This window comes from Canis aureus, chromosome 15 (assembly GCF_053574225.1).
Source record: "Canis aureus isolate CA01 chromosome 15, VMU_Caureus_v.1.0, whole genome shotgun sequence".
Lineage (NCBI taxonomy): Eukaryota > Metazoa > Chordata > Mammalia > Carnivora > Canidae > Canis > Canis aureus.
This window is the reverse complement of record NC_135625.1, coordinates 9,623,964-9,643,491: the sequence shown is the minus strand read 5'-3', so window position 1 is coordinate 9,643,491 and position 19,528 is coordinate 9,623,964. Positions and strand designations below refer to the sequence as shown.

At 44.5% G+C, this 19,528-nt stretch overlaps 1 protein-coding gene across 1 annotated transcript in view; it reads left to right on the top strand.

Moving 5' to 3' along the window:
- Positions 1-10,630, top strand: part of LOC144284122 (uncharacterized) — a 30,219-nt gene extending 19,589 nt beyond the window's left edge. Inside the window, exons 3-6 of the mRNA XM_077848472.1 lie at positions 7,822-8,015; positions 8,592-8,651; positions 9,546-9,739; positions 9,976-10,630. Coding sequence (XP_077704598.1) covers positions 7,822-8,015; positions 8,592-8,651; positions 9,546-9,739; positions 9,976-10,484 — 957 coding nt within the window. The 3' untranslated portion in view covers positions 10,485-10,630. The remainder of the gene's footprint in view (positions 1-7,821; positions 8,016-8,591; positions 8,652-9,545; positions 9,740-9,975) is intronic.
- The last annotated feature ends 8,898 nt before the right edge of the window (positions 10,631-19,528 follow it).

Here is a 19,528-nt window from a genome sequence, read left to right as displayed (position 1 = left end):
CTTTCATCTCTCTGCAATATACATATTCTGTTTCAGTTTTTAACCCCTTATTTCATTTAACATTAACTTTGGAGTATTTTCATGTTAATGAATTTCACTAATAAAAGATTTTCGGGAACTCCTTATAATCTCTAACGGTGTTATTTTATCCTGTATTTTTATTTTTGTTCATTTAAGTTTTTATTTTAATTCTTGTTAGTTAAGGCATAGTGTAATGTTGTTTTCAAGGGTAGAATTTAATGCTTTATCACACATATAACACATAATTATTTTTAAATGCCTTTGTTTTAAATATGTAATTCCAGCTGTTATATTACTGATCTAAATAATACTAAATATACATTCTGAATATCTTTAATGGTTTCTTTAAGATAGATTTCTAAATGTAGTCACCGTTCAAATGGTTTCTCATTTTTCATTTAACTCTTGCTGCACTGTGCCAAGTATCTCTGAAGAAGCACTGTGACGACACCATCTCTAGCACTGTATCCAGGTGTCTTTTTCACAAAATATTCTGTGGAGTTCTTTTTTGGATTTATATGCCAATTTAAATATCTTTAAGTTTCTTAAAAAAAATAGTGAGAAAGTAGAACTAATAAATGAATTGATTGAATATTGTGGGATATGCAGTACAGTGCAGTGCAATCCTTTATGAAAGGAGACTGGTGATTTCTACTTGTATTCCATCCAAAGAGGGATAGTGTTGCATCCCCTGCACAGAGACAATATAGAATCTAGAATATGAAGTGAAAGATGCCACCCTTCCTGTAGAAGAAATATGATTGATACGAGCCTAATGGTAACTGGAGGTTGAAACAATTGTCTTGCCAGCCGCAGGTCTGCAAAGAGGATTCTACTACTGTGCAGTCAAACAAAGCGTATTACCAAGTATCATCATCAGCTATGGTTATTGACATCCATCAGATGGGAACTGACCTTGCCCTAAAAATGAAAAATAATGACAAAAAAGAGAATAGTACACATTCATTCACTTAGAAAAATTTTGCTAAAGTTTTTTAAAATAGAGATAGTAGGGGCACCTGGATGGCTCAGTTAGTTAAGCGTTCTACTCTTGATTTGGCTCAAGTCATGATCTCAGGGTCATGAGATGGAGTCCCACATCACACTGGGTGTGGATCCTGCTTACAATTCTCTCTTTCTCTCTCCCTCTGCCTCTCCCTCTCAACTCCTGTGGTTGCTTTTTCTCTCTCTCTCTAAAACTAAATAAATAGAATAGAATAGAAATAATAAAAATAATGTAAACTTTTCCCAGAAATTCAGAAAAAATAATTATTTAAAACATCTTATAATAATAATAACTGAAATAAAATAATGGATAAAATTAAAAAGTAGAGTAAATGCATTGTTAAGTATATTTATTTAAAATGTTTCTAAATATAAAATATTAATAAAATAAAATTATTAATTTCTAAATGAAATCTTAATCCACCAAATCTCATCAATCTTAATCCACCAAAAAGGAAGGAGGACAGAAATTTGAATGAAGACTTATTATAATGAGAAAGGATGTAGATCTATAAACCTACATATGTAGGAGATTATGAAAATATAAGAGTAGAACTTTGTTAATTATTCTGATCATTTAGAAAAAGCAAATATTTCTAGAAAAATTACAATTTATAAATTCAGATTCCTTCTAGTTGAAAAACTCTGAATAGACCAAAACATTAATATAATACTTAGTTTACAGCTCTAAAAGTCATCTTTGGACTTGTGGACTTAATAACAGTTTGAGATGAAATCCTAGTTCTACGTCCTGCTCTTTGTAAAACTCTGATGAGGTACCTTTTCCTCAATTTCCTCATCTATAAAATGGGCACCATGATACCTATTTTATAGGATTGTCCTGAAGAACAACTGCATTGAGTATCTATGAAGCGGCACTGTTCTGTACGGTGTGGTACATATAGGAGTCTATTTCACGGTATGGTTAGATGCTTTGGTAATGGATACAATGAAAATTGAAAATGTGTCGGGTATCTTGTCAAGTAATTATCAGCAATTTCTGATCTTCCTTGGAGAAATGTCTATTTATATCCTTTGCCCATTTTTTTAAAAATTGAGCTTTTTGTACTTATATTATTGACTTATTAGTGTTTTTCATATATTCAGGAAATAAGATTCTCATTAGGTATATGATTTACAAACATTTTATCCCATTATATGGATTGCTTTTTTATTTTCATTATTATGTCCTTTGAAGAACAAGAGCATTTAACACTGAAGTCCAGTGCTTTTTGTGCCATATTGAAGTATTCTATGCTAAACTCAAGGTCAAAAGATTATCTGCATGTTTTCTTCTAAGAAGTTTTAGTTTATGTCCTGTATTTAGATTTAATCCATTTTGAGTTAGTTTTTGTATTTGGTGTAAGGTGAAGATGCAACTTCATTCTTTTGCATGTGGCCATCCAGTGTTCCAAGACCATTTGTTGAAATGACTGTTTTTTACCCTATTGGATAGTCATGGCACGGATACTTAAATTCAGCTGATCATGGATGTATGGTGTACTTCTGGATCCTGAAACCTATTTCATTGATTAATATATCTATCCTTACGCCAGTACCACACTGTTCTCACACTGTCTTGTTTCCTATTCTTTTTCAGAAAGTTTCAAAATTGAGAATTCCATCTACTTTGTTCTTTTTCAGGATACTAGGCACCCATGCAATTCCATCTGAGTGTGAGAATGTTTATCTACTTATTGGAAGGTAATAGAATCTGGAGATAATTTGGACCAGGGGTGCTATGAAACAATGTTAAATTTTTCAGTGCATAAATATATGATTTTTTCCAAATATTTAGATCTTCAATTTCCTTAAATAGTGTTTGTAGTTTTCAGAAATTGGGTTATAAGCTTCTTTTGTAAAGTTTATTCCTAAGAATTTTATTTATATATTTTTGATGCTCTTGTAAATGGGTTTATTTTTTCAAATTTTATTTTTGGATTGTTCATTGAAAGTATGTAGATATACAGTTGATTTTTGGAGATTGATCTTTTATGTGCAATGCTTACTGAACTCTTCCAACATTTCTAATAGTTTTTAGTCAGTTATTTAAGATTTTTTAGGAGGCGGGGCAAGATGGCGGAAGAGTAGGGTCCCCAGGTCACCTGTCCCCACCCACTTACCTAGATAACTTTCAAATCATCCTGAAAACCTATGAATTCGGCCTGAGATTTAAAGAGAGAACAGCTGGAATACTACAGTGAGAAGTGTTCGCGCTTCTATTAAGGTAAGAAGATGGAAAAAAAAGAAAGAGAAATAAAGTCTCCGAGAGACCTCCATCTTCATAGAAGCATTCTTTATCATAGCCAAGGGGTGGGAGCAACTCAAATGTCCATCAAAGATAAATGGATAAAGAAAATGTGGTATATACTGATTTTTATTTATTTATGAGAGACACAGAGAGAGAGAGGCAGAGACTCAGGCAGAGGGAGAAGCAGGCTCCATGCAGGGAGGCCGACGTGGGACTCGATCCCGGGACTCCAGGATCAGGCCCTGGGCCGAAGGCAGCACTAAACCGCTGAGCCACCCAGGCTGCCCTCTCTTTCTTAGTAAACAGAAATTTTACCACATTACAAACAGTATTCACAATCACTTGAACATTTTAAGTAGCTTAGTCTAGAACCCCCGAGTGACTCAGGGGTTGAGCATCCACCTTTGGATGGATAAAGAAATAAATAAATCCACCTTCTTGGATAAAGAAATAAAAATCTTTATTTTTTTTTATTTTATTTTTTATTTTTTATTTTTTTTTTTTATTTTTTATTTTTTATTTTTTTTATTATTGAGATAAAAATTTTATTTTTTTTATTTTTTATTTTTTTTATTGGTGTTCAATTTACTAACATACAGAATAACACCCAGTGCCCGTCACCCATTCACTCCCACCCCCCGCCCTCCTCCCCTTCTACCACCCCTAGTTCTTTTCCCAGAGTTAGCAGTCTTTACGTTCTGTCTCCCTTTCTGATATTTCCCACACATTTCTTCTCCCTTCCCTTATTTTCCCTTTCACTATTATTTATATTCCCCAAATGAATGAGAACATATAATGTTTGTCCTTCTCCGACTGACTTACTTCACTCAGCATAATACCCTCCAGTTCCATCCACGTTGAAGCAAATGGTGGGTATTTGTCATTTCTAATAGCTGAGTAATATTCCATTGTATACATAAACCACATCTTCTTTATCCATTCATCTTTCGTTGGACACCGAGGCTCCTATGACCAAGTAGGATTTATCCCTGGGACACAAGGCTGGTTCAACACCCGTAAAACAATCAATGTGATTCATCATATCAGCAAGAGAAAAACCAAGAACCATATGATCCTCTCATTGGATGCAGAGAAAGCATTTGACAAAATACAGCATCCATTCCTGATCAAAACTCTTCAGAGTGTAGGGATAGAGGGAACATTCCTCGACATCTTAAAAGCCATCTATGAAAAGCCCACAGCAAATATCATTCTCAATGGGGAAGCACTGGGAGCCTTTCCCCTAAGATCAGGAACAAGACAGGGATGTCCACTCTCACCACTGCTATTCAACATAGTACTGGAAGTCCTAGCCTCAGCAATCAGACAACAAAAAGACATTAAAGGCATTCAAATTGGCAAAGAAGAAGTCAAACTCTCTCTCTTCGCCGATGACATGATACTCTACATAGAAAACCCAAAAGTCTCCACCCCAAGATTGCTAGAACTCATACAGCAATTCGGTAGCGTGACAGGATACAAAATCAATGCCCAGAAGTCAGTGGCATTTCTATACACTAACAATGAGACTGAAGAAAGAGAAATTAAGGAGTCAATCCCATTTACAATTGCACCCAAAAGCATAAGATACCTAGGAATAAAAATCTTTAACTAAAAACAAACAACACAAAATAATCCACTTAGGCCTTTGCTGGAAGGTGCTGCTTGTTGCTCGACTTGTGTTCCGTGGAGTCCGTGAGGCACGATCATCCTGACATTCGAGGCTTGCCGCTTTGTGTCACCGATGTGCTCCTGCCTCTTTATCCCTCTTTCTGCTTTTTGGTTTGATGAATTATTTTTTCATGATTCTATTTTAATTGCTCCATTTTCTCCATTCGAGATTCAGCTTTCTTTCTTTTTTTATTTAATGATCTTCAATGATGTTGCTTCTCCTCTGCCAACTTCCTGGTTCTGCACATGTGTCTGCGTGTGTGTCCGTGTCTCTGTTTCTCGGTCAGTGTGCGTGGACACACCACATGATTTCAGTTCAGTCAGGGTCAGGCTGGAGAGTCAGGGCCTCCTGTCTACGTTCAGTTCTGCGACTGACGGCAGGTTTCCTAGGGCCCAGGTCAGGGCGACCCACTGGGGGCACCGCCGTCCACAGCTCACCCAGGGGAAACGAGGGAAGGGCCCGGAACGCACGACAGGCAGGGGTTCAGGATGAGGACGGCCTCACCCCTTCTAGGCCAAGACCCCGACACCTTCTGTAGGGTTTGCCTTGGATTTAGGAGCCTAGGATCGTGGGGAGCTATTGCCCATCCCTGCCCCGGGGGGACTGTCATCTTCTGGGCCTCCAGAATGAGGGTACCGGTGCCCGTGCGTGTGTGTGTGTGTGTGTGTGTTAGGAAAATAATCCCTTTATTTAAAATACAAAAAATTCCAACAACTATAAGATACCACATGTAAAAAACAAGACATAGTCTTGAGATGTAAAGGACACTGTCCCTAGAAAGTACCTCTCTTTTTCTATTATTCTTTTTTTTTAATTTGGCTAATGGTGTCTACTGACACATATTTGGAATGTAATCTATTTATCAGCCAGCTGTTCTGGCCCAATGTGGATTTAGGATTTTAAAACATGTGTGGCTTTAGAGCTGTATAATAAAGTATAATCTTAAAACAAAAGTATCTTTTTAAAAGACTCTTATCATCAACATCACTGGTGACAGCAATAAATAGCAGACATTGTAATAGGTAGTTTTTTGCAGTATTTTACAGGTAAACAGCCCTGCCATATAGGTAACATTAGTGTGTTAGTCCTGTGCACACAGGACCTCGTGGGCCTGGACGCATGTACACACCAAGGAAGAACGTGTGGGTGGAGGTATGTCCTGCAGGTGACACCCGCCTCCAAGGTCATAGATATGAGGCCTCAGTGGCCTGGGACGTCTGGGGGAAGCACCCGCTAGGACACTCCCTATCCCACAGGCAAGATGCAGACCATCCCCGACGGGCACAACGGCTTCTCCAGGGTCAAACCGGGGAAGACTGGACAGTCGTGTCTGAACCCAGGTGTGTGTCCAAGCTGGGGCCCTGGGTGCACACAGTCCTTCCCTGGGGCCTGTGGACAGGGGTGTGGTTGTGTCACTGTGTGCACAGGCCATTGCCTACAGGGAGGGGGGCATCGGCAGCACGAGCACTGCCCCTGCAGCTTCCTCCAGGAGTGGGTCAGGGAGGGGGTCCCAGGAAGTGAGGTCACTGCCGTGTCACAGAGCCCAACAGAACTCGGAACCCCCGTAACCAGGCACCCGCATCCAGTGCAGCCCCAGCTCAGGCTCACTTGGCTGGAGACATCTGCTACTAGAAGATGTTCTCTTGCTGCCCGCCCACCTCTGGGGGCTCTGGCTCCCAGGAACCCCAGGGGTGCGGCTTGTTCCTATGCTGTAGGCAGTGGCTCCAGCATAGGTACCAAGGCGTCAGGGCGGTGATCAGGAGGCGCCGTCAGGTAACACAGCGCAGGCCAGGCCAGGCCCCCAGTGCCACCATCCTGCGAGCCCCATTCCTTCCTCCTCAGGTTCAGGGAACCAGGGATGTGTGGGCAGGTCCCATGCAGGCTGGGGGACGCTGCAGGGCGGCAGGTTCCCCGGGGATCCCTTCAGGGTCACCCTGATGTCACGGTGGGCAGGGGGGAAACAGGGTTCCTGAGGTCCTCTACCCGCCCCAGAGTCACTGCGAGGCCCTGCAGCCGCATCCCTTTGCTGTCCCCGGGGGCGGTGGGTGCCGCCTGCACTGTGGGGTGTCTGGGTGGAGGCAGCTGGGGGTGCGGCCCAGCCGAGGGGGCCAGACCGGGTGCTGAGGCCTCCTGCCTGTCTGCCGGGCACTGTCTCCACAGAGCTCCACCCGGGACGTGGGGCGCGAGCGGGAGGAAGGGGTCGTCTGCCCCACCGCCTCCAGGAGCAGGGAGGTGCCCTGCGCAGCTAACAGAGGCCAGCGCGGGCTCAGGGTGAGTGCAGGGGCTGGGCCCCCCGACACCCGGGCCCCGATGCGGCAGGAAAGGCACCGGGTCCCAGAAGCCAGCCTGCTACCCCCTGGGCCCCCCGACACTCCTGCTCCCACATGAGTCTGGATCCCCCCTCCCCACACCTGCCCCCATGGCCCTGCCCCTGCCTCAGCCAGATGCAGAGTCCCTGCGCACAGATGTGTGGGAACATCAGAATAGAGCCCTCAGGGGAGGCCTGGTCCCCCGGGGGTTAGCGCCTGCCTTCCCCCAGGCCTGATCTCCGAGGCCCGGGATCGAGCCCCGCCTGGCCTCCCTGCATGGGCTGCTTCTCCCTCCGTCTGTGTGGCTGCCTCTCTCGGTCTCTCTCTCTGTGTCTCTGGAGGTCCTTGTACTGATCCAAATATTTTGAACATTTATCCTCTGAGATTGTTTCTTTATTGCATAGTTGGTCCTGTTTGTGTAAGAGACAGGCAGGGAGCTTGAGTGGGAGAGGGAGCCCCAGCTCCTCAAGCCCACGGGGCCCCAGCGCAGGGCCTGCCGGGGCGGGATCCCAGGTCTCCGGGTGGCTCCCTGCAGGCTGCACGTCCCCTCTGTCCCACCTCAGGGTGCAGGGGCCGCGGCCGGGAAAGGGCATCAGATCATCCTGACCAAGCTCACCCGGACGGAGCTGCTGGAGCACAAAGTCCGACAACTGCTGCTCGCCTTGCAGCGCAGGGACGTCATCTACGTCCTCAGCTTCCTGGAAGATTACCATCAATTCGCCACCACGGACGAGGTGCTGGACCTGCTGTTCACCGAGTGAGCACCTGCCCCTCCGCAGCCCAGGGCTGGGCCACCTGCTGCTGGGGAGGCTGGGGATGGTGTGAGCTTCCCGGCCTCGGGCTGCGCCCCCGCCTGGAGCAGGGTCCCCCAGGGCCTAGCGGGGTCCTGCAGGGCAGCCCCGGGGCCTGGCCTGTGGCGGGTCGGCTAGAGGGGCTGTGCCTGTGCTCAGCAGCCGTCCTCCTCCCCCGTGACCAGGCCTGTGCCTCCTCCCCTCCCTCCCATCACCAGGGTCCTGAGCGGCCTGTTTCCCCATTGAAAGGGAGGTTTGAGAGTCCATCGGGGGTCTGTGTCCTGGGGCAGCCAGACAGGGGAACCCCGGGACCCCCCAAGCCCACTAGGATATGGGCCATGGGCCTGGCCAGAGCCCTTTCATGCTCAAGCCTTCAGGAGGCCCCAGCAGGTGCGGGCACTTCTCCGGGAGCTGCCCGTGGCCCCACGCACAAAGCTGACGACCCCCGGGGCTCCGGCCTAGTCGGGGTCAGAGGGTGAAGCCCCTATGATGAGAGGTCGCGTCCACAGGACGATTCATGGGATGTCCCTGTTTTCCTCTAGGTATGGGTGCATCGCAGATGCGTGGGGTAACAACGATGTGGTCCTGCAGTGCTGGAAACTGTGAGTGACTCCGTCTCCTGCAGGAGGGCCTTCCCTCTCCTGGAGGGCAGCGAAGGGGCTGTGGGGCCGTGGGGGGGCTGCCCCCTCACCCCACACATCTGCAATTCCCGTGACAGGGAAAAGGTCTAATGCCCCTTCTGGAAAAGAGCAAAGGAGAGCTGTGGATGGGGTGTGGGCTTGGTGGGAGGCACTGAGACCCCTCAGGGAGACCTTCTCCATGCCCCCCCAACCCTCTCTCTGCCCCACACCTGGAGCCCAGAGCAGAGGGGGTGGGGAGCATCGTACTCCCCAGTCTGGTGGCACCTGGACCCGGGGGAACAGCAGGTGCTCAGGAGGGCCAGTGAGGGCTCCTGGACCAGGCGGCCCCCGCCCCGTGGGAGAAGGGAGATTAGAGTCAGTGGAAGGACACCCCCGGGGGCCCCTCGGGAGGGAGGCAGCACAGAGACACAGGAATGAAGGTGGCGGTCCCGGGTGGCTCCTGGCAAGGCCTGGCAGGACACAGAGCCCGAGCCCTCCTGCCTTGGAGCTTCCCAGAGCAACAGTGTGTGCAGTGAGGGCAATGACAGGTCAGACGCCCCCCGTCCCCTGATGCCTGCCGGTGGACTTAAGGGGCAGGTGGGCAGGGACCAGGCTGAGGAGGGAGCCCTGCTTCCCCAGGAGAGATGCTGATGGTCACCCCGCTGGGCGTGGGCTCCCCACACAGAGGTTGCATCCCAGCCCCTCCTCGGGGAGCAGGCCTGTGGCAGGCAGGACCACCAGGTGGCAGGGGGACGAGGAGCAGGACTGGTCTCCGACACCCTGTGCGGAAGGCCGGGTCCTGCAGGGCTTCCCTGGGACACCTGCATGTGACAGAGCCCTGTCTTCTGATGCCTGTTCCCGCCTGTCCCTCCCCAGGGCCATGTCCTTCATGATGGAAATATGGTTGAATTATTATGGGGACGACTTTCATCAGTTCCCAGAATTTCCCTCCCTTATAAAACTCCTCCAAATACTAAGACAGCACATGCCAGGCACAGATGCGCATCTCCGGGCCCTGCGTCACCTGAGGCAATTCAGACGCCTCCATGCAGCAGAGCGAGAGGCTGGGGGTGAGGAGGACTGGGGGTGGCCAAGCTGGGGATGGGGGGGCTGCAGATCCAGCCTCCTTGCTGCTGGACCAGGAGCAGGGGGTGGGCTCACACCCCACCCCATGGGCTGCAGCCTGGGGACACCTCCCAGGGCTCTTGCCCTCACACACGTCGAGTGGTGGGAAGAGTGGCCTTGATTTGGGAGGGACGTGGACAGTCTGTCCTGGTGGTGATACTTTGTCTTCTTGGATCTACAGCTTCGGCCCGAGGAAAACACCCTGAACCCACTCTGGAGCGCACCCCAGCTCCGACCGTGGGGCCTGCTGCCCCGTGGGGCCTGGCTGCTGGGGCTGAGGGCTTGGCCTGCGATGAGCCGCCTGCTGGGGAGGCAAAGCCCCTGCAGATAGTGGTCACTGCTGCCCTGCAGGAGCCCCCTGCACCCCTGGGAGCCCTGGAGGAGGAGCAGGCGCCACCCCCTGCTCTGGAGGTCGTGGATGTGCCCCAGCCACCTCCTAACTCGATGGAGCAACTGGCCTCGGGGATGGAGCAACCTGTTGAACCACCCGAGGAGCCCGCCCCAGCTCCAACTGTGGAGCCTGGGGAAGGTTCCGGGTCTGAAGGGATAGTGGCTGCTGGAGATGAGGACTTGGTCAAGGCAGAGATGCTGGCTCCTGAGGTGAAGGTGGTGCACGTGCTGGTCGAACCTATGGTTCCCTGCCCCGATGAGGAGGAGCCACCTGCTCCCATGGCCACCCCGGAAGAGTAGGCCCTGGTGCCTGCAATCGGGGTCCCCAGAGGGCCAGACCTGCAACCTGCCTCCGGAACAACCTGCTTCGATCCGTTAGCAGCCCCCTGACCACCTCGGGGGCCCGCCCCAGCTCCCACCGCGGGGCTCGTGATGGCTGCAGCCCAACAGAGGCTTTCCCTCCCCTGTTATTTCACTGTTTCTATTTTTTGAGTTTTTCTTTCACCTGTATAATAGCTTATAGAGTTTTATTGCAATAAAGGATAAGTTAACTTCACACAAAATTGACTCATGCTTTTAAATTACACATCGTGGTACTTTAGGTCCATTCACAGTGTCAGAGGCCCCAGAGCCCAGGGCACTGGGAGACACAGCCGAGGATCTGGGGCTCCCCCAGCACAGGCAGAGGCCGGGAGGACAAAGGACAGCCAGGTCTCTCCTGCCACCGGGTGGCCCCGAGCTGTGCAGATCGTGCCCCTACCCCGGAGCACCCAGACCCCTGCACATTGGGAGCTGCAGTAGTTACTGTGGGAGCTGACTCCAGAGCTGGACAGCTGGCCACCGCTACTGTGGTTGTCCCTCCTGGTGTCACCCTGTACCTGGGCCTGAGCAGCGGCCTCACAGGATAAAGAATCCCACTGAATTGTAGACCTGGTAGAGGGCTGGGCAGCTCCCCCAGGTGCACACACCTGAGAATCAGCACAGCAGGCCCCTCCCCCAGAAGACCAGCTTTCCCTCGAAGGTCAGAGGAAAAACAAGTTATTGACCAAGCAGCCTGGAAAGTTCCAGGGGAAGTCAAGGGATTTACAGTATATGGAATGAGAGGATACTCCCCTTGTTTTTTCTTTTCTGTTTGTTTCTGTTGTTTCCCCACCCCCTTTTTTATTCTTTTTTATTTCTTCTTTTTTTTTCCCCCTTTTTCTCCTTTTTCCAGTACAACATGTTGTTGGCCACTCTGCACTGAGCAAACTGACTAGAAGGAAAAACTCACCTCAATACTAAAAATCAGAAACAGTCCTCTCTCCCACAGAGTTACAAAATTTCGAATACAATTCAATGTCAGAAAGCCAATTCAGAAGCACTATTATACAACTACTGGTGGCTCTAGAAAAAAGCATAAAGGATTCAAGAGACTTCATGACTGCAGAATTTAGATCTAATCAGGCCAAAATTAAAAATCAATTAAATGAGATGCAATCTAAACTGGAGGTCCTAACGACAAGGGTTAACGAGGTAGAAGAACGAGTGAGTGACATAGAAGACAAGTTGATGGCAAGTATGGAAACTGAGAAAAAAATAGAAAGACAATTAAAAGACCATGAGGATAGGTTAAGGGAAATAAATCACAGCCTCAGAAGGAAAAATCTATGTTTAATTGGGGTTCCTGAGGGCGCCGCAAGGGACAGAGGTCCAGAAACTGTATTTGAACAAATCATAGCTGAGAACTTCCCTAACTGGGGGAGGGTAATAGGCATTCAGATCCAGGAGATAGAGAGATCCCCCCCCAAAAATCAATAAAAATCGTCAACACCTTGACATTTAATAGTGAAGCTTTGCAAATTCCAAACATAAAGAGAAGATCCTTAAAGCAGCAAGAGATAAGAAATCACTAACTTTTATGGGGAGAAGCATTAGGACAACAGCAGACCTCTCCACAGAGACCTGGCAGGCGAGAAAGTGTCAGCAGGATATAGTCAGGGTCCTAAATGAAAAGAACCTGCAGCCAAGAATACTTTATCCAGCAAGGCTCTCATTCAGAATAGCAGGAGAGATAAAGAGCTTCCAAGATAGGCAGAAACTGAAAGAATATGTGACCACCAAGCTGGCTCTGCCAGAAATATTAAGGGGGACCCTGTAAAAGAAAGAGGAAGTCCAAGGGAACAATCCACAAAAACAGGGACTGAATAGGTATCATGATGACACTAAATCCGTATCTTTCAATAGTAACTCTGAACGTGAATGGGCTTAATGACCCCATCAGAAGGTGCAGGGTTTCAGACTGGATAAAAAAGCAAGACCCATCTATTTGCTGTCTTCAAGAGACTCATTTTGGACAAAAGGACACCTACAGCCTGAAAATAAAAGGTTGGAGAACCATGGACCATTCAAATGGTCCTCAAAAGAAAGCAGGGGTAGCCATCCTTATATCAGAGAAATTAAAGTGTGTCCCAAAGACTGTAGTGAGAGACGAAGAGGGACACTATATCATACTAAACGGATCTATCCAACAAGAGGACCTAACAATCATGAATATTTATGCCCCGAATGTGGAAGCCGCCAAGTATATCAGTCAATTAATAACCAAAGTTAAGACATACTTAAATAATAAAACACTTATACTTGGTGACTGGAATATAGCACTTTCTACAATTGACAGGTCTTCTAAGCACAACATCTCCAAAGAAACAAGAGCTTTAAATGCTTCACTGGACCAGATGGATTTCACAGATAGTTACAGAACTTTACATCCAAATGCAGCTGAATACACGTTCTTCTCAAGTGCACATGGAGCTTTCTCCAGAATAGACCACATACTGGGTCACACATCAGGTCTTAACGGATACTAAAAGATTGGGATTGTCCCCTACATAGTTTCAGACCATAATGCTTTGAAACTAGAACTATATCACAAGAAGAAGTTTGGAAGAATTTCAAACGTGGAGGTTAAGGACCATCCTGCTAAAAGATGAAAGGGTCAACCAGGAAATCAGAGAAGAATTTAAAAGATTCATGGAAACTAATGAGAATCTTTGGGATGCAGCAAAAGCAGTCCTGAGGGGGAAATACATCGCAATACAAGCATCCATTGAAAAACTGGAGAGAACCCAAATACGAAAGCTAACCTTGCACTTAAAGGAGCTGGAGACAGAACAGCAAATAGATCCTACACCCCGCAGAAGAAGAGAGTTAATAAAGATTCGAGCAGAACTCAATGAAATCGAGACCAGAAGAACTGTGGAACAGATCAACAAAACCAGGAGATGGTTCTTTGAAAGAATTAATAAGATAGATAAACCATTAGCCAGCCTTATTAAAAAGAAGACAGAAAAGACTCAAATTAATAAAATCATGAATGAGAAAGGAGAGATCAGCACCAACACCAAGGAAATGCAAACAATTTTTAAAACTTATTATGAGCAGCTATACGCCAATAAATTAGGCAATCTAGAAGAAATGGACAGATTTCTGGAGAACCACAAACTACCAAAACTGGAACAGGAAGAAATAGAAAACCTGAACAGGCCGATAACCAGGGAGGAAATTGAAGCAGTCATCGTAAACCTCCCAAGACACAAAAAGTCCAGGTCCAGATGGCTTCCCTGGGGAATTCTATCAAACACTTAAAGAAGAGACTGTACCTATTCTACTACAGCTGTTTAAAAGACAGAAAGAGATGGAGTACTTCCAAACTTCCTCTATGAGGCCAGCATCACCTTAATTCCAAAACCAGACCAAGACCCCACCAAAAAGGAGAATTAGAGACCAATATCCCTGAGGAACACAGATGCAAACATTCTCAATGAGATACCAGCCAATAGGATCCAAAAATACATTAAGAAGATTATTCACCATGACCAAGTGGGATTTATCCCCGGGATGCAAGGCTGGTTCAACACTCGTAAAGCAATCAGTGTGATTGATCAGATCATCAAGAGAAAAAACAAGAACCGTATGATCCTTTCAATAGATGCAGAGAAAGGATTTGACAAAATATAGCATCCATTCCCGATCAAAACTCTTCAGAGTGTAGGGATAGAGGGACCATTCCTCAGCATCTTAAAAGCCATCTACGAAAAACCCAAACAAATGTCATTCTCAATGGGGAAACACTGGGAGCCTTTCCCCTAAGATCAGGAATGAGACAGGGTTGTCCACTCTCACCACTGCTATTCAATATAGTACTAGAAGTCCTGGCTTCAGCAATCAGGCAACAAAAATAAATAAAAGGCATTCAAATTGGCAAAGAAGAAGTCAAACTCTCCCTCTTCCCAGATGACATGATACTGTACATAGAAAACCCAAAAGCCTCCACCCCAAGATTGCTAGAACTCGTACAGCAATTTGGCAGTGTGGCAGGATACAAAATCAATGCCCAAAGTCAGTGGCATTTGTATACACTAACAATAAGTCTGAAGAAAGAGAAATTAAGGAGTCAATCCCATTTACAATTGCACCCAAAAGCATAAGATATCTAGGAATCAACCTAACCAAAGGGGTAAAGGATCTATACCTGAAAAACCACAGAACACTTCTGAAAGAAATTGAGGAAGACACAAAGAGATGGAAATATACTCCATGCCCATGGATTGGAAGAATTAATATTGTGAAAATGTCAATGCTACCCAGGGCAATTTACACATTCAATGCAATCCTTATTAAAATACCATGGACTTTCTTCAGAGAGTTGGAACAAATTATCTTAAGATTAGTGTGGAATCAGAAAAGACTTCGAATACCCAGGGATTTATTGAAAAAGAAAACCATAGCTAGGGGCATCACAATGCCAGATTTCAGGTTGTACTACAAAGCTGTGGTCATCAAGACAGTGTGGTCCTGGCACAAAAAAAGACACATAGATCAATGGAACAGAATAGAGAATCCAGAAGTGGGCCCTCGACTTTAAGGTCAACTAATATTCGACAAAGGAGGGAAGACTATCCACTGGAAAAAAGACAGTCTCTTCAGTAAATGGTGCTGGGAAAATTGGACATCCACATGCAGAAGAAAGAAACTAGACCACTCTCTTCCACCAGACACAAAGATAAACTCAAAATGGATGAAAGATCTAAATGAGAGACAAGATTCCATCAAAATCCTAGAGGAGAACACAGCAACACCCTTTTTGAACTTGGCCATGGCAACTTCTTGCAAGATACATCCATGAAGGCAAGGGAAACAAAAGCAAAAATGAACTATTGGGACTTCATCAAGATAAGAAGCTTTTGCATAGCAAAGAAACAGTCAACAAAACTCAAAGACAACCTACAGAATGGGAGAAGATATTTGCAAAAGACGTATCAGATAAAGGGCTAGTTTCCAAGATCTATAAAGAACTTCTTAAACTCAACAGCAAAGAAACAAACAATCCAATCATGAAATGGGCAACAGACTTAAACAGAAATCTAACAGCGGAAGACATAGACATGGCCAACACGCACATGAGAAAATGCTCTGCATCACTTGCCATCAGGGAAATACAAATCAAAACCACCATGAGATACCACCTCACACCAGTGAGAATGGGGGAAATTAACAAGACAGGAAACCACAAATTTGGAGAGGATGTGGAGAAAGGGGAACCCTCCTGCACTGTTGGTGGGAACGTGACCTGGTGCAGCCACTCTGGAAAACTGTGGAGGTTCCTCAAATAGTTAAAAATAGAACTGCCCTAAGACCCAGCAATTGCACTGCTGGGGATTTACCCCAAAGATACAGATGCAGGGAAACGCCGGGACACCTGCACCCCAATGTTTCTAGCAGCAATGTCCACAATAGCCAAACTGTGGAAGGAGGCTCAGTGTCCATTGAAAGATGATGGATAAAGAAGCTGTGGTCTCTGTATACAATGGAATATTCCTCAGCCATTAGAAATGACAAATACCCACCATTTGCTTCAACGTGGATGGAACTGGAGGGTATTATGCTGAGTGAAGTAAGTCAATCAGAGAAGGACAAACAGTGTATGTTCTCATTCATTTGGGGAAAATAAATAATAGTGAAAGGGAATATAAGGGAAGGGAGAAGAAATGTGTGGGAAATATCAGAAAGGGAGACAGAACATAAAGACTCCTAACTCTGGGAAACGAACTGGGGGTGGTGGAAGGGGAGGAGGGCGGGGGGTGAGGGTGAGTGGGTGACGGGCACTGAGGGGGACACTTGACGGGATGAGCACTGGGTGTTATTCTGTATGTTGGTAAATTGAACTCCAATAAAAATGATTTTATTAAAAAAAGAAAGAAAGAAATTAAGGGCTAATAATAAAAAGAAAAAAAAAAAGAACAGGTAAAAGTGCATAAGTAAGCCTAAAGAAAGAAAGCTATACTTATGATGACAGAGACAATAACTAAGTATATAGAAAGAAACATACAATAAGGAAATCTGCAAAGGAATAAATTATTCATTTAAAGGGTTAAATTGGAAACAAACAAAAATATCACACAATACCAGCAGAAACGCATATATTTTTCAGAGCACCATGATTTAGGAATGCCTTAGAATCTTAACCTCTTAGGCCAGACTTATTAGTATGGAGTATTTTCCAGGTATCATTGTTTTTAGGTTGAACTGAATAGATTCTTGTAAGTTTTTTGGCCCTCAATTTTTAAAACATAGTTACTTTGGACTAGGGGTACATTACAAAATAAATATTTTTAAAAATTGCTTAAACACACGCACACGCACACACACACACACAAAACATCAAAAACACAGCAGGATTAATTAAGAATAAATGAAAGGAAACATGCTAATATCAAGAATAAAAATTGGAAATTCACTTTAAGTTCTGTAGACATTTCAAAACTCAGAGTATTTTAGAGCAACTTTTATAATAATAAACTTATAATTAAATTATAGAAGTTGTTTGAAAACCAATCTTAAGTAAAAATAGTAAAAAAAATGAAAACTTTGCTGTATAGTTTTTAAAAATTGAATTTTAAACTAAAATTCTATTCACATATGGCTTGTCTTATTAATTATTCATATTTAAAGAGAATATTTCACCAATTGTATGTAAGCTTTCCTGGAGAAGAAAAAGACAAAAAAAAAAAAAGAGGCTCACTATATTGCTACAGTGAGCCAACATAATTTTAATATTAAAATCTGACAAAACATAATATGGACATAAAATTACAGACTAACGTATTTTATTAGCAAAGAGGGAAAAAATGTTAAAACATTAGCAAACTGAATCCAGCAATATATTTAAATAATGATATGACCACGGAATGAAAGGAACAAAGAATTACTATTATAAAATCAATGGATTTAATTTATTATACAAACAGAAAAAATAAAAAATATGAACATCCTAATAGATTCAGAAAAAGCAAATGATACAGTTGGGCTCCCACCTTAAAACTTTCCAAGCCAAATCGGGGCACCAGGGTGGCTCAGTCAGTTAAGCATCTGCCTTCAGCTCAGGTCATGATCTCAGGGTCATCCTGGGAGGGACCCCTGCATGGGGCACCCTGCTCAGTGAGGCGTCTGCTTCTCCCTCTCCTTCTGCCTTTCCCCCAGCTTGTGCTGGCTCTTGCTCACTCGCTCTCTCCCTCTCTAATACGTAAAATCTTTAAAAAAATCCCAAGCCAAAGGATAGAATGAAACCTTGAAAAATCTGATAAAAATTTTTTTGGCTGAGATACTCGCTAGTTATCAAATACCCATGTGCTCTTGCATATTCCCCATCTTCCAGTGTAGTTAAGTTGACTGAGCCACTTGTTGATACCCAGTCAAAAATCTGTGAGCAAAAGCATGGACTACCTGGAACATCAATCATCCTCCAGTTGTCTTTCTTTCAAAGAAGCAAACATTCCTTGTAAAATGAGAAAAATCACAGATGGAGAAGAACCTTTCAGAGCCATAGTCACAGAACACAAAATTCACTCTGCTTGATTTCTAGAAATGTTTATTGTAGGATACCATAGACTAGAATGAGTTGTATTTCCCACTCCCTCTGACTGTAATAAGGGTAACATTTTATAATGAAATAAAATAGCATTTCATTTTAAGAAATGGGTTAAGTCAGTTAAGTGTATGATTCCTGGTTTTGGCTCAGGTCATGATCTCATGGGTCTTGAGATGGAGCCTGGATTGAGCTCCCAGGTGAGCAGGGAATCTCCTTGAAGATTCTTTCCCTCTGTCCCACCCTCCTGACTCATACATGTATTCTCTCTCTCTCTCTCTCTCAAATAAATAAGTCTTTAAACAAATAAGTAAATTAAGATGTTATTTATTTCTACAAAATTCTAAGCATTACCTTTTTTTTTAATTTATTTTTTATTGGTGTTCAATTTACTAACATACAGAATAACACCCAGTGCCCGTCACCCATTCACTCCCACCCCCCGCCCTCCTCCCCTTCTACCACCCCTAGTTCGTTTCCCAGAGTTCGCAGTCTTTACGTTCTGTCTCCCTTTCTGATATTTCCCACACATTTCTTCTCCCTTCCCTTATATTCCCTTTCACTATTATTTATATTCCCCAAATGAATGAGATCATATAATGTTTGTCCTTACCTTTTTAGTCAGCATAAATGAAGTTTAATGGCATAGGTAGTAAAAACAGATGCTTGGAAAAAATAGCACTAACCAGGTGTAGTCTTCAAAATGATATTCCTCTATACTAAGTATAAAATCATTTGCCATGAATGGATCTCTGTGGGTGCCTGGAGAGTCCTCTGAGTAGTCTATGTGGTCCTTACCCCTGCTATGTACAATTTAATTAAAACACTATTAGCATGATACAATTGTAATTTGCCCTCCAGTCATAATAAAGTAGTAGACTTTTTCCCTACATGTAGTAAAACCTCAAAACTAATAAAGATAATATTTGAGAAAAAATATAATGGAATTTATGTGGAATTATGTAAAAAGGTGAGGGAAAACAAAACCCTGATGCTAAATAAGAAAAGCCAAGATTATGAGGAATATCAGTCATTAACAGAGAGGTAAAGTGGATGATAAATAAAACAACAGAGGATAAACTAAGAAATATCTAAAACAAACAAACCCCAAAACAAAAAAAAAAAATAGCAACTCCAAACAAGCTCTAATATATGGATGTTAAAAAGTAAACGAGGTGGGATCCCTGGGTGGCAGCGGTTTACCGCCTGCTTTGGCCTGGGGCGCGATCCTGGAGACCCGGGATCGAATCCCACGTCGGGCTCCCGGTGCATGGAGCCTGCTTCTCCCTCCGCCTGTGTCTCTGCCTCCCTCTCTCTCTCTCTCTCTGTGTGTGTGACTATCATAAATAAATAAAAATTAAAAAAAAAAGTAAACGAGGTTTCAAAATTCTGTATTGCTGTGAGATTTTTTAAAAATGCAGATTCCTGAACTGAAATAAAA